Source organism: Rissa tridactyla, chromosome 3, assembly GCF_028500815.1.
Source record: "Rissa tridactyla isolate bRisTri1 chromosome 3, bRisTri1.patW.cur.20221130, whole genome shotgun sequence".
Lineage (NCBI taxonomy): Eukaryota > Metazoa > Chordata > Aves > Charadriiformes > Laridae > Rissa > Rissa tridactyla.
This window is the reverse complement of record NC_071468.1, coordinates 43,594,620-43,608,005: the sequence shown is the minus strand read 5'-3', so window position 1 is coordinate 43,608,005 and position 13,386 is coordinate 43,594,620. Positions and strand designations below refer to the sequence as shown.

Here is a 13,386-nt window from a genome sequence, read left to right as displayed (position 1 = left end):
AAGCTTGTATGGTGTCTACATATTCAAAGTGCTTTTTGAATTCATTCTTGAATAAGCAGAGGCAGCTGTTTGCAGCACTTTCAAATCCTAATATCCTTGAATTAAATTGTAATATCAATACCTTACAGTACTTCCATGCGGTACTATTTGCCAAGTCCATTGCCTCAGAAGCTAGCATTCCACCTTCTTTTGAACCACGCTCCTAAAAGGAAGCAATTTCAGATTTTCTTATTAGCTGTTCATTTTGGATCTCCTCCTGTCTGACACCTGCAGTGGGCACTAAGTAATGGTCACTACGTGAAGTAAACAGGAGAACTGTGGACAAGCCCTTAATAAGCGAGGATGTTTTGGAAGTTTTATTTAATAGCATCTAGAATTAAGTGCTGTTAGTGCTCTGACAGTTGTAGGTGAATTTTTCTTAAACTGCATTAAATGGCATGAATAGCAATAGTTATGTCTGGGTATGTGGTACTCGAAAAATCTTAAATTGTGAGATAAAATGAAATTATACTTTCTGTTTTGCACTCCTCCTCAAAAAAAAAAAAATCACAAATCAAGTCCCAGAGATAATGTAATTTTTTTCTGCTGCCTTTCCTGATGACGTTTGAAGTGCCTTGAATACTAAATAAATTCAAAGAAGAATAGACATTAAAGAAAAAATACTAGAGATTGTAAAACAGAACATACTTTTGAAACCTCTGTCTTTAATTGTAACTTACAAAGAGTAATACAGAACATAGTAAAGAAAGCCCTGAGATAATCACTTCTTTCTGATGTAATTTCAGGTTGTGCTCCCTTTGATCGATCAGTATTTTAAAAATCATCGCCTGTATTTCTTATCTGCAGCAAGTAGGCCTCTCAGCAGTGGAGGCCATGCCTCTAATAAAGAGAAAGAAATGGTGACAAGGTAAAATTTAAAATAATATTAATGCGTATGCATATGTGTGTTTGTCTTTAAAGAGCAGCAGCTGACTGTGTGAAAGTGAGAAGTGGGAGGCGGAGAAATATCTTTATGAATGTGCAATTAAACTTTTTTCACTTTCTTTTCCTGTTAGGATAATTCATTACATAAAATGAAGAGAGGAGTACAGAGTTATGATTATATGCGGTTTTAAAGGTAGTGGTGATGATTTTGGCATGCAGGGAACTTAAGTTTAGCATTATGTGCAACAATACATCAGTTGCGCAGTCTGTGGCACAGGCTGTACAACTGTGTGTCAGTTTTCACTGTTGGAAATAGGTATATACCGAAATCATTATTCCTGCCAAAATTTTGTGGTAGATTTAAAAGCCAAACTTATTTTTAACTGAGTTTCAGTATCCTTATTACTGTCCACCATAAAAAGTAAAAATGAGTGAGTTGCATTCTTGCTGCATTTTGGTTTTCTAAATAGCAATAACAGTACTAGTATGACAGAAATATCCATTTGATCCTTTCTCTGGAGTTATCCACTTTTTAGATCATCTCTCTAAGATATGTTTTCACTTCTGATTGAATTGAAACCCATATTTCCTGTTCAGTGAGGTGGACTACAAGCTTCACACAGGACCTGCTGCATACCTGTAATGTACAGGTAGCATGGTTGCCTTCTTGGTTCCTATTGGGTACCGAACCATGCAAAACTCAATTGTTGTTCTTTAAGGCTGACAGCCAATTGATGATCATACAGGTATGTGGGGTTTGCAAGATTGTGTGAATACTGAGTGAGGTTTCTAGCAACAATAATAAGCATAAGTAAGTAATGGCTGTCTTGACCCCATGTCATCTCATGGACTAATTTGATCTGTCAGCTTGGCTGAATGGCATTCTTCAAAGAATTAAAAAACTCTATCAAAATGCATGCATCTAGATAATTCTCCACTCTGAGCTGCTCCTTTTCTGTCTCTCATGTCCTGGATAACAATATTTTCACAGTTGTTAAGTCATGCCAGTAAACCGCGTCCTTCTGGAATATGTCAAACATGGGTATATCAGCATACACGCTGCATAGATTCAGGACTTCTACATATATGCTGTCTAGCTGTGTCAGATTCCTAAACAGGTAGAAAGGATCAGAGGTGCTACCATACATAATTGAGTTACTCGCTATCCAGAAGCGTTGACCAAAGAGAAGAAAAAACGCACACAAGGAAACCTTGGATGAATGATAGCTATAAGGAGTGCTATTGAGCAGTTTATTTCTTAATTATCGAGACACAAAGCTTATAGAAACTGCATTACATGCTCCATTTCCTAAAGGGTTGTTTTGGGTCATTTTAGTAGATTTCCAACATTATTTTGTGGTGGTTTGTTTGTTTTTCCCCCCCTACAGTGTTGTAGGGAGTTTGCCAAAGCTGAATTTTGGATTTTCTGTTGAGTTTTCCCTTTAGATTTGTTTGAGTGCAACTCATACGTAGGATTTTCTTCAAGCTAAGGGCAGTTCCTGGCTGCTTTCTTTTTCCAATGAAGAGGAGCTTGCATTCATTAAGCTACGGAAGAGTATAATTTGGGGTATTGATAACGCAGTGGCAGTGTTAACAAGTGCAATAACCGTTCTGTGTTCAGGAAATACATTAAATCTGGCTCTGTTTTATGGGCAAATACGGGTCAGACCTCTTCCTGAAATATGGTTGCATTATATTCCATCTTATTTGTAACTAGCCTCTTTAGGATTGGGCTTTTTGCATTTCTCATCCATCAGACCATTTTACAAGTCCTTGTACTACTTCACGTGTATAAAATTAGTTCTGGACATCAGTCTAAGTACTGGCCATTTGAACGTTTTAATTTATTTATTTAACCTAAAGTAATTTCACTGGAGGTAATAGGTTCAGTCTGACTTTGTGAAAACACAGCATGTGCTGAATGCTACAGTCAGTTGAGTAACATTTGTGTGTTAAAAAAATAAGATTGTGAGCTATTTAATGTCTTCGTTGGAATGGACGCAAGATTTATATCATGCTAACGTGCTTCTGTACAGCTTTTCCTGTTGGACTGGGTGAACCAGGATTCTCTTAAAAGAATATATAGTATATGTCTGCCTCATGGAATAAAAAGTAAACAGAGATCAGTGAACATGCACCAACCAGACTCATTTCTAAAATAAAGCAGTCGCTGTTGCTATAGTGGATCACTGTGCACTGGCTAATTAGCTGGATTCAACACCACATTAACCTGGCTGTTCTGATTCTGGACATAAATGTTTCCATTTGGCACCATGCTCTTGCCTGTCAATGGAACAAGATGTCCAGATCTCATACATAAACTGCAGACATGCTTATGGTGTCTTTTGCTTTTAAATCAGAGGTTGACAACTAGCCTGTGTGCTTAGTAATTAAATAACTTAATAAAATGACATGATATTCTTCATGTCATTTGTCATAGATGAGGGGTTTAGCAGCATCAAAAATAACACGAAAATTGATGTTGCTCTCCAAGAAAATTCTCAGACTGAACTGGATTATGAAGATTGAGTGTAACCCCTCCTAAATCTGGAGGCCAGGTCAGTTTGGGTAGGGCGGTGTGTTCTCGCTTCTATGAATTAACACAAAACTTCAATCTTCATTGTTCTGAATGGGGCACTGCTCATCAGCACAGGAAGTAATTCAAACGTGTGAAATGAAGTCATTGATCATATCCATTTCTATTGGTTTTTAACCTGTAACAGGCTATTTCTCATGTTAAGCAATGTTTAAAAAGCAATGTGTTTGAAAAGACATTCTCACTGCGTTCAAGATGACAAGATCCAAATTGGACTAGTTAAACTTTTGCCATCAAACACTTCAATTAATCTGATTTCCTTATCTTTTGTTTTCAAATTGTCAGTGGTATCCTGAATCGCACACTGACCACATTTTACTTCTTAAAGCTTTGATGGTTATTTCTTTGTGGGTTATCATATAGGACGCTTTTATATTAATTAGCTTTGCTTTTAAATTTTTGTTTTTGTTTCTTTAATTACAATATGTGCTTATTTAACCATGTTTGTTAAGGATATGCACTTAAAAACTCTTTCTTTAGTACTCTGTCCCACATTCTGCTCAGATAATTGATTCTTTCTGCGTGACATCATGTTGCTTTTCCTGCTCATATATCAGCTGTTATTTTTTCTTTCTTCTCCCCCCCCCCCCCTCCCTTATTTTTTTCCTTTTCCCTTCTCTTCTTTTTTATTTTTCTTTTGTCTTCAGCCTGTTCTGCAAACTTGGAGTTCTTGTCAGGCATAGGATTTCACTGTTTGGTAAGGAGACCCTTGACAAATACTAGCATGGCCATCACTTGGTTTTCTTTGCCATTTTTGCATTGTGTTAAGTGCTGCTTTGTTGCATGCTGCATGGCTGGAATGCATGGTCTTCACAGACCACTAATCATTTAGGCTGGTAGATCACAGAATTTATTAGATGGAATAAAAAGCTTTTTGTAGTTATCAGTTTGAGGTGTTTTGTTTAGTTTTCTGCGTGTCTTAACTAATACCTGGATTTCATTATCCTATCAAAGAATTTTGCTGAGAAAATTATAAATAAATATTATTTTTTTTTTATTTTATTCTAAATCATTTGGGTAAAACAGAGCATCAGAACTGCACATTTGTATTGGAAGGTCATCAAGGAAAATTTGTGGTGGGCTGAAATGCTTAGTGATGTTCTGTGGAATTCTTAACTATTCCCAGATGTGCTTGACTCCACATACGCATGTATACTATCTTTCTGGTATTATGTGAATCTAGCAGGAGCTCGGTGTTTGTTTTATGCCATGTGAAAATCACTTAATTGAAGTAAATTTGAAGTCTGTATCAAGTGTATACATGATATGCAATGTGTGGCACGGTCATTTGCTCTGCAATTTTTTTCTTATACCATGATGATAGGATAGTTGAAATAGTACATCCTATGCATATATAGCTTCTGTGATGGATGCATTGCAAACTTCAGCATCTATGAACATAGCGAATTGGGTAATTATCTAGTGAATTAGAATTTGATTAAGATAACATGCATCTAACTCAATTCCTACATATTTCATTCAATTTGAAGGGAAGAAACTCACTTGCTGCATCAGTGTGATGTTTAAAACCTTACAGACTGTTATGAAAATGATTAAACTGAGAAGATAAATCAGAAGTTATTTTGGGATATCACTTTTAAATAGGTTTTGGGATGAGCTGAGTGGGTTTGCCTTGTAAAGCCAAAAGATCATACGAGAAATGGAGTTATTTCTGCAGCAGTATGGCATTATTGCATCTTTTTCTGAAGGGTGGAGTATGTCACAAACAAGGTCTGTTCTATACCCTATGTTGTTCCTTCAAAGAATGAACTAGGTCAGGTATACTATTAAAATTTTGCAAATCTTTTTTGTTATCATGTGAATTTGTTTTTCTGACTCTATTTTCTAAAATGAGTAACAGTTGAAGTTAAAAATCTAAGTCAATGTAACTTTCTTTAGTACTAAAGAAAACACCTTTTTGATTCCACATCTCAACTTGCTTATTTCCTGTTGTTTGGCTGAGTTCAAGTGGTAGAAGGAGATAAGTCAGATGGGATCAGATGAGTATTCACTATGGCTACAGTTTGGTTTTTAACTTTTTTCCTAGTGTGCAGTAACTAACAGAATATAAAATCTTTAAGCTAACACAGGAGTGTACTGTAGTTTTTCCATGAGTTATAACAAGGTCACCATAAGACTATAGAGCTTGGTCATTTACTGTGGACCTACTAACTCAAATCAAAGTCACCTTACAGTTTGGCTTACCTTGACGTCGTGTTAGAAAACCTGATCAAAAGAATTGCAGTTACTCCAGCAGAGACAAGGCCTATGTAGAAGAGGGGAAAGTGCTCATGAGGACAGTCTCTGAGCACAGCTGGTGCCTAGAAAGTTATTAGTGTGTTTTGGAGGCATCTTGAAGGAGCAAGAGTTGCTCAATAATAACCTTTATGGATAGTGGGGAGTTTGCTATAACAAATAGCAAAATGCTATATAGTTTTGCTATATAGGTAGTTTATATTATTGTGAATTTGAATGGTACTTTTGAAGATACAGCTGCTTGTATGAAAGTCGTTAGTAAAAGTCATGTAGCTTAAGCTGTATATACAAGTCTTGATAAAATGGGAAATTAAGCATCCAGAGTGAATTTAAACAGTTAATCACATTTGATAGCTAAGTTCATCATGGAATTATTCTTTCTTTACACTGTGAAAATAGACCCCAATAATTTACTGTTTTAGAGCTGTAGCTGTGCATCAGTGAGACTGCATTGTTTTACTTTCATTATTATTAGTGGTCTGAATTTGAAAGATTGTAGTGAACAATTTTGGGGAACTGAGCATTTGAATTTATATTTTCTCAATTTAAAAAACAAATTTATATGACTAGTTTGATTCACTTTTTATATTGTTTAAATCTCCAGTAAGGCATTCTTTCTATGTAAGTATTTAAGTAATTCTCAAAAAAAAAAAAATCTTCATATTGGTAATACGGACCCAAGTAATCAGAAAAAAAATTAGCTAAGACATCAGATAAGAAAGGCCTGGTTTTCTCACTCATTTTTGGTAACTTAGAGAAATTAATCAGAGGAGATCCTAAAAAGAAACAGAAGGCTTTCTCTGCCTACGACATCCTGTATTTATAAGTGTCCTTCCAGTAAGGCATCCTGGAATCAATATCCATAGCCCTTTTGCAGTACAGCAACAGTTCTTCCCTCCTGATATAATAATGCAGCTTTCTAAAATACATAGGACTGCACCTCAGACTATTGCAGAAACTCAGTTGTGCAGTTCATGGGATCAACTGCATTTGTAATACACGATGAATGGTGATCCAACCATCAACCTGATATTTATACTAGCTCCCTCGGATACTTTTAGCCTTAAAACCTCTTGAACTCATGGGATTTAGTATTTGATTAATTTCAGCCTCTATTGTTTTGAGTTATGTGAAGAGTTCCTTTAAGGAACCTCTCTTGTTTCATTTTTTATCCTGTTGGATTGTAATTATCACCTTCTCCCCTTTTATGATGCAACGGAAATTTTATATACTGCACGTTCGTTCTACATTAGAGTGTTTTGTATCTAGTTTCCAGCCTTCTGAAAAACAAGAATATTTTTAATTAATAAAAGAAAGACTATTTTTCATTTAATGAAGGTACATATATACACTGTGAAATACTGGCAATAGTAATAAAACTAATTTCATTAAAAAAACCCTCATTTTAGGTTTCATTACTCATTTTAAAAAACAAAGATGGCTTTCTTAAATTGACATCTGACCTCAGTTTGGAAGCAAAATGATTCTTGAAATGTTCCATTTAAAAGATTTTTGGTTTTTTTTTTTTTTTTTTTTGAGTCTGAACTGGTATGTTAAGTTAAAATATTAAAAAATACTGGGGTTTTTTGGTAGGTTTTTGTTTTAGAAACACAATGAAAAGAACTGAATTCATGACATTGAACAAAAGCAAGACGCAGAATTTCCACTGAACCTAAACCTGTCTTTCATAGCAAGCTGCATTTTCTAAGATTCTGTAACAAATCCTGCCTGAAGGAGACATTCCAGAAAAGAAGTTTCATAATTTTGAAACTCTGTTTTTAGTGTTACATGGATAAAACTGCCTAAACTCTAGTATGTTAATCAGTTTAGATTGAGGGGGCTGCATTTATCATGGTCACTGAATTCTGCTGTGATACCCTAGTTTGTTGAACAAACCACGCTGCAGTATCTGCTGGAGGGATTTGGTTAAAGCTTGTCTGGTTTTCAGAATAACTAGCTGTATTTCTGACCCTTCTATCTGGTTGCAACATATGAAGGACCTCATTCCTGATGAATATGTGGCTCTTGAATTGTGTCTACGTGGTATAAATAGATTGTTAAAGTAAATTTTCCAGAAACTGGAGTATGCATCTCTGTGCACTGTAGCATGTAGTGTATGCGCACCTGCACAGCAAAGAAGAAGATACTATTTCATGACAGTCTAATCCACAGTCTAAGTCTGGGTTGCTTTGAGTACTTCCCTCCATCCCTGCTGTCATTAGCACTTTCTTCTTCATCAGCACTGGCGTTCGTCTCACCACAGCAGTAAAATAGTAAGGAAAAAAAGTAGGACCTGACAAAAAACGTAATATTTTGGGGTCTTTTTTTTTTTGGGTAGGATTTTTTTTAGGCTACCTCAGCTTTCTTATCTGCGCACTATATCATTGCATGAGCACCAGTGCCAGGGCAAAGAGGGTGAGGCTGCCTGGCCAGGGGCAGCCGTGGAAGCTGGGGTTCAGGTTTGTTTAATCTACTGTGGATGAACACCATAGCAATACCTCCTAATTTGATAGTGTAGAACAACATTCTCAGTGCTGCAATAAGCCTCTCCATCTTTGCGATTTATCTTGTGAAGTCTCCGTTTCACAGAGACAGCTACTAATTTTAGTTGTATGTTTTGCCTGTATTTTCAAGTGAAATAACCACCAGTGAGAATGTATAGTACACTGTATGAAGATGACAGTTGTTTGAGATAGATTTCTATCTCAAACATTCAATTTGTTTCTTCTTTTCTTTTTTTTTTTTAAATTAAGAAACCTTAAATATATAGGGAAGCAAGAAAAGGTATTTTCGTTTTTGCAGGGATTTAGATTTTTAAAAAAAACCCTAAATATATTAAATAAGCTGTGGGTCAAATTTGTGTAGCCTAAATGTGCCCTGGATTTAAAAGGTCATCTTAGAGGTAGCTTGTACATGGCAACATCTTGGGATGTACATATGCATACAAGGCATGTTGTGTGTAAGTTCTCTTTTTACCTTTGTAAGTGTGAAAAAAATAATTGATTATGGGAGATGCATATTATGTCAGAGACTGTTACTGATGTGGGCCACACCTGATCCTGCTATAAATGGCTGCAGCCTATTGGTAACTGCCGGGAGCTAACCTTTTTGATTTTATATAAATGTTCTCTTCATGCGATAGCAGCTTGCGAAAGTGAACAGCTTTTATGTTACTGAGAGGGGGAAGATAAATGTTCAGATAAACTTGAATCAATTAAAGTAAAAGTTATGGAACTTAAATGAAAACCAGACAATACACTGCAGCTCTAATTAACCCCACGTTTAAGTGCTTCCATCTTGACTGCCTCAGCTGTTTAATGAGAGATGCTTTACTGCCTCTAGTTACTGCATTTGTGTAAACAAGGGTAAGACAATAAACTGCATGTTTTTTAACTTGGATATTAAAATTATGCAGAAGTTCAGTTGCTCTTCTGCTGTGTCATTTACTCTTTCATTAAAACCAGAGATACAGTTAGGAGAGTGTAGGTATGCTACATAGTATGCTCAGCTTAATTGGTGGATAATTTTCCTCCCTGTTTAGGAAATGATGCAACATCAATAGTCAACTGTCTTCACATACTGGGCCAGACCTTGGATGCAAGGTAATCCTGAATATATTTTCTAAAGTATGAAGAAAATAATTTAAGAAAACAATGTGCAATCAGATTTGGGCTACCTGTGCAAGGCTACAGAATTTGACGAACTTGTAGCACTGAAAAGAATTCCCATTGCAAAGTGGGTAATTACTAGTTAATTACTAGAGGTTGGCAGGATAATATTTGTAGGTTACACTTAACTTCAGTTTGGATCAGTGGTGTCCAGGAACTGATGGCTGTTAGTTCATCTGGTTTTAATCATGTACCATCCCAAAACCACAATAACATTAGAAATATTTTATTCTTTTGTTTACACTGTTTAATCAAAAAATTCAGGAGTTAAATACATGTGGAGTGCAGCAAATCTGTGTCATAGAACGTCTGTGTTACAAAGTTAATTCAGGTTCTAATTTGAACAAAAAAAAACCCCAACCCTTTACATCAAATTCAGTGGCACTTTTAAGTTAAATTGAGCTGCTTGAACCATTGTGAGGTTTATGGTTGAGACAGTCTTGGAGGTTAATATGTTGCTTTTCATTAAATATACAGTCAACGATCTGTGCTGATACTTGGCTTTTAGATCTTTGCAGTTGTGAAACAAAACATAGTTTAAACTACCTCTGTGGTAATTTACGATAACTTTTTTTCACTTTGCATTTACTCTCAAAGAATGGACCGGATTACATGCAGATAGTTCTTTTTACTCAGTATCTTCGCAGTGGCTTAAATGAACAAATTTTACTTCCCGTTTGCTATGGGGTAGAGTCGTGATCATGGTCAATTAATATGTCTCAGCTGTTGCATGGTGATCCTTTATGTTGCAATATCTTGGGGTTTTGTCATAAATTGTATAAACTATAAATTATAAACTATAAATTGTAAACTATGTAATCATACAGATGGAATACAGATACAGGTGGAGGTCACCAATTCAGCTCTTGGTAGAGGTGTAAAAATAGCTGCAGACAGGGATTCATGGAGGTTACAGGGAAGTTTGAAAATATTGCCATTGAAACTCTGTAAAACAGACAAACAAACAAAAAACCTGGACTGTTATACAATTTACAAAAGAATTTCACTGGATTTATTTCACGCATGCCTAAATGGAAACTTTGCTTTAAAAAAAGGATCTCTGTAATTGAGCTTGTTAAAACAAAAAAGGCGATAATTCTCCTGGATTATATCATTACATAACTGATTATGGTGTTGTGTAACCCATTTATTTATTTATTTATTTATTTGGACCCAGATTTGGGTGTTTTTACTCATTCCTTTCTGATGCCCTTATTCTGGAGGCAGAACTATGACTGTCATGGTTGGGACGACTTTCTGAGTTCTAGCTTGAGATTGTTCTCAGAGTCATAAATTACAAATTTACTCATTCTTCTTTTTTGTTATGTGCTTTTTTCCATTTGAAGGCAAATGAATCACTTAATTTATAAATTTAAAAAGACTTTATTTTCTCAACAGGAAACCAGATAAAATATCCTTGTGTTCTGCAGGATACCTACGAAATGTATTTTCAGTAGGTTGTTCTGCTCTGAGAAGATTTTACAATATCAAAAGATGAAAGATTTTTCTTCAGATCATTATTATCTATAATGAGCCGAGACCAGACTTTATTCCATGCTTGTCTAATAGAATATTCTTTTTCATTCTTTTTGCATGCTATATACAGGACTGTGATGAAAACAGGTCTGGAATCTGTTAAGATGGCATTGAGAGCATTTTTGGACAATGCTGCCGAGGATCTGGAGAAAACAATGGAAAATCTTAAGCAAGGACAGTTTACACACAGCAGAAACCAGCCAAAGGGAGTTACACAAATCATTAATTATACCACCGTTGCTCTCCTGCCAGTGCTGTCTTCATTATTTGAGCATATTGGACAGCACCAGTTTGGGGAAGATTTGATATGTATGTATTATTTAGAAGTGCCATGCCACTAAAATATCTGTAATGTCATGTAGTAAGCATTACTAGACTCTCAGTTCTATTAGAGAAGGACAAAGGCTATGTCATTTTGACAAAATTGTCATTGATTTAATCAAACATTTGCTGTAATCGACCTAGAACAGTCTGCAAGGTTTTAGTGGACTCTCGGTAAATATTGAAGCAAATGTGGCTGTGATGAGACAGTCAGAAGGCTTGATTTTGTTTATAACTTTACCATAGATTTACTGTGACTTTCTTCTTGTGTGAAAAGTTACTTTGTAGAAGTTAATTTGTCTTTGCTCTGTCTATAAATGAGGTTACACTACAAGAATGATGTTATTCTGTCAGATATGCACCTTGACTTAGTTTCAGTGAGTGGGGAATTTGCGTGGGTGCATCTTAGATCCTAAGGAAAAATGGAAGGAGCTCCTGAAGAAGTCAGGCCCCAGAGAAGGGAAAGTGTATGAGACTCGGTATGTTAGATTACATAATCGGAATCCAGTTATGGCAGATTGTCTTTTATTTTCCCAAACACAGTCTCTGCAAGACAAAATTTTGTATTCTGCAGCACAAAACTTTAATTTGATGTATTTTAGGAATTCCACAGGAATTCTGCTGTCCAGGCTGCACTAAAGGAGGCAATTCTGCTCTGTATAGCTACCTCAGTTATGGAAATAACTGAGAGAGGGAAGAAAAGAATATCAAATTATATTTTTTCTCTTTTTACAATCTGGAAATATTTAAAACAGCATGAAGAGAACTGTTTTTGAAAATTTGGATTTGTATTGATGGATTTGAATGCGATGAGATGTAAACATCCACTTTTCTCATTAAATTCTATCTTTAAAATTCAGGAGTTTCTGACAGCATCCAGGAAAGTCCAATGTGGAGTTCACATACGTCACTTACTCATAATAAAGCACTCTTTCAGGTGCCAAAATGTTCATGCCCTTTTTGATTACATACCTGTAATTTTTGATCTCTGGTATTCCATGTTGTGGAACTTAATAATTAGCCTTTGATACTTGGTTACTTAAGTTGGTATTGTTAATCAGCTATTCTACATACGTCACGCTGGCATCAAACACCCAATTTAGAATTCATAAACTGAGAAAGAGTTATAAATTGCGCCTACTAATTTTGTCTAGAGCATAGTTGGAAAGGCTAATTTTTCTTACACAAAACTTCATTTTACATCTTATTAAGAATAAGATGATCTTATTTGTACTACTCTGATGACAAGCGTTTTGACCTGGTGCTTGTATGTAAGAGTATTACTGTATGTACAGAGTACTCCGTGGTGTCGTGTACAAAGGTGGGTCATTGTACCTGAGCTTATCCTTATTACATAAAAATACTCAACTCTGACATGATTCAAACTAAAATCACGGTATAATAAAGAACCAGGCCACGTAGCTTTGATATTGCAGCCTCTCCCAGCCCCTTAAGTCTTAGTTCTATTTTACTTCCAACATTTCATTGCCCATTGATGGGACATAGCACTGTGGGAAAGACTAGAAAAAATACCTGTGGAAAGAACGGGAGTGTTGTCCTTCTTGATGGTACTTACACTGTTACACTATCACTGCAAATTACATTGGAAAAGCATTTTTTTCAAATAGATGTTAAGATTATTCTCACATTTTTGTGACTGAAATATTTGATAATTTCAAAACATGCTTTGGTGAAATATTCATAAAAACTAAAGGTTTATTTATCTTTTTAATCGTTTGTCAGTCTGCAGTGTAAATTAAGTACATGCTATTAACTGGTATCGGTGTCTAAATTTTTAAAAATATAAACTGTGATTAAAAGAATTAAATATCTGTTTAACAGATTGCCTTTCGTTCGTAATGTATTTTATACAGTGGTATTACATTTGGAGATTAGTTTGTTCCCTAATAATTTTTTTCACTTTCAGCACTTTATTTGATTTGCCATGAAACTTTCTTAAGTGTTACAGACAAACTAGAAAAGATTAATTGACGCATTGTTTTTTAGCTATTAAATTAATAAATTCTCAGGTTATGCAATCAGATGCTATCTGTAAACAGTTGGTATGCCATTAATTTCAGAAAG

The 13,386-nt window shown here is 35.3% G+C and overlaps 1 protein-coding gene across 4 annotated transcripts in view; it reads left to right on the top strand.

Annotated features, from left to right (window-relative positions):
• RYR2 (ryanodine receptor 2) overlaps positions 1 to 13,386 on the top strand; it is a 427,534-nt gene that overhangs the window by 322,118 nt on the left and 92,030 nt on the right. For all 4 annotated transcript variants that reach the window (XM_054193733.1, XM_054193732.1, XM_054193731.1 and 1 more), the window contains exons 62-65: positions 786 to 907; positions 4,168 to 4,217; positions 9,318 to 9,378; positions 11,051 to 11,289. In XM_054193733.1, coding sequence (XP_054049708.1) covers positions 786 to 907; positions 4,168 to 4,217; positions 9,318 to 9,378; positions 11,051 to 11,289 — 472 coding nt within the window. The remainder of the gene's footprint in view (positions 1 to 785; positions 908 to 4,167; positions 4,218 to 9,317; positions 9,379 to 11,050; positions 11,290 to 13,386) is intronic.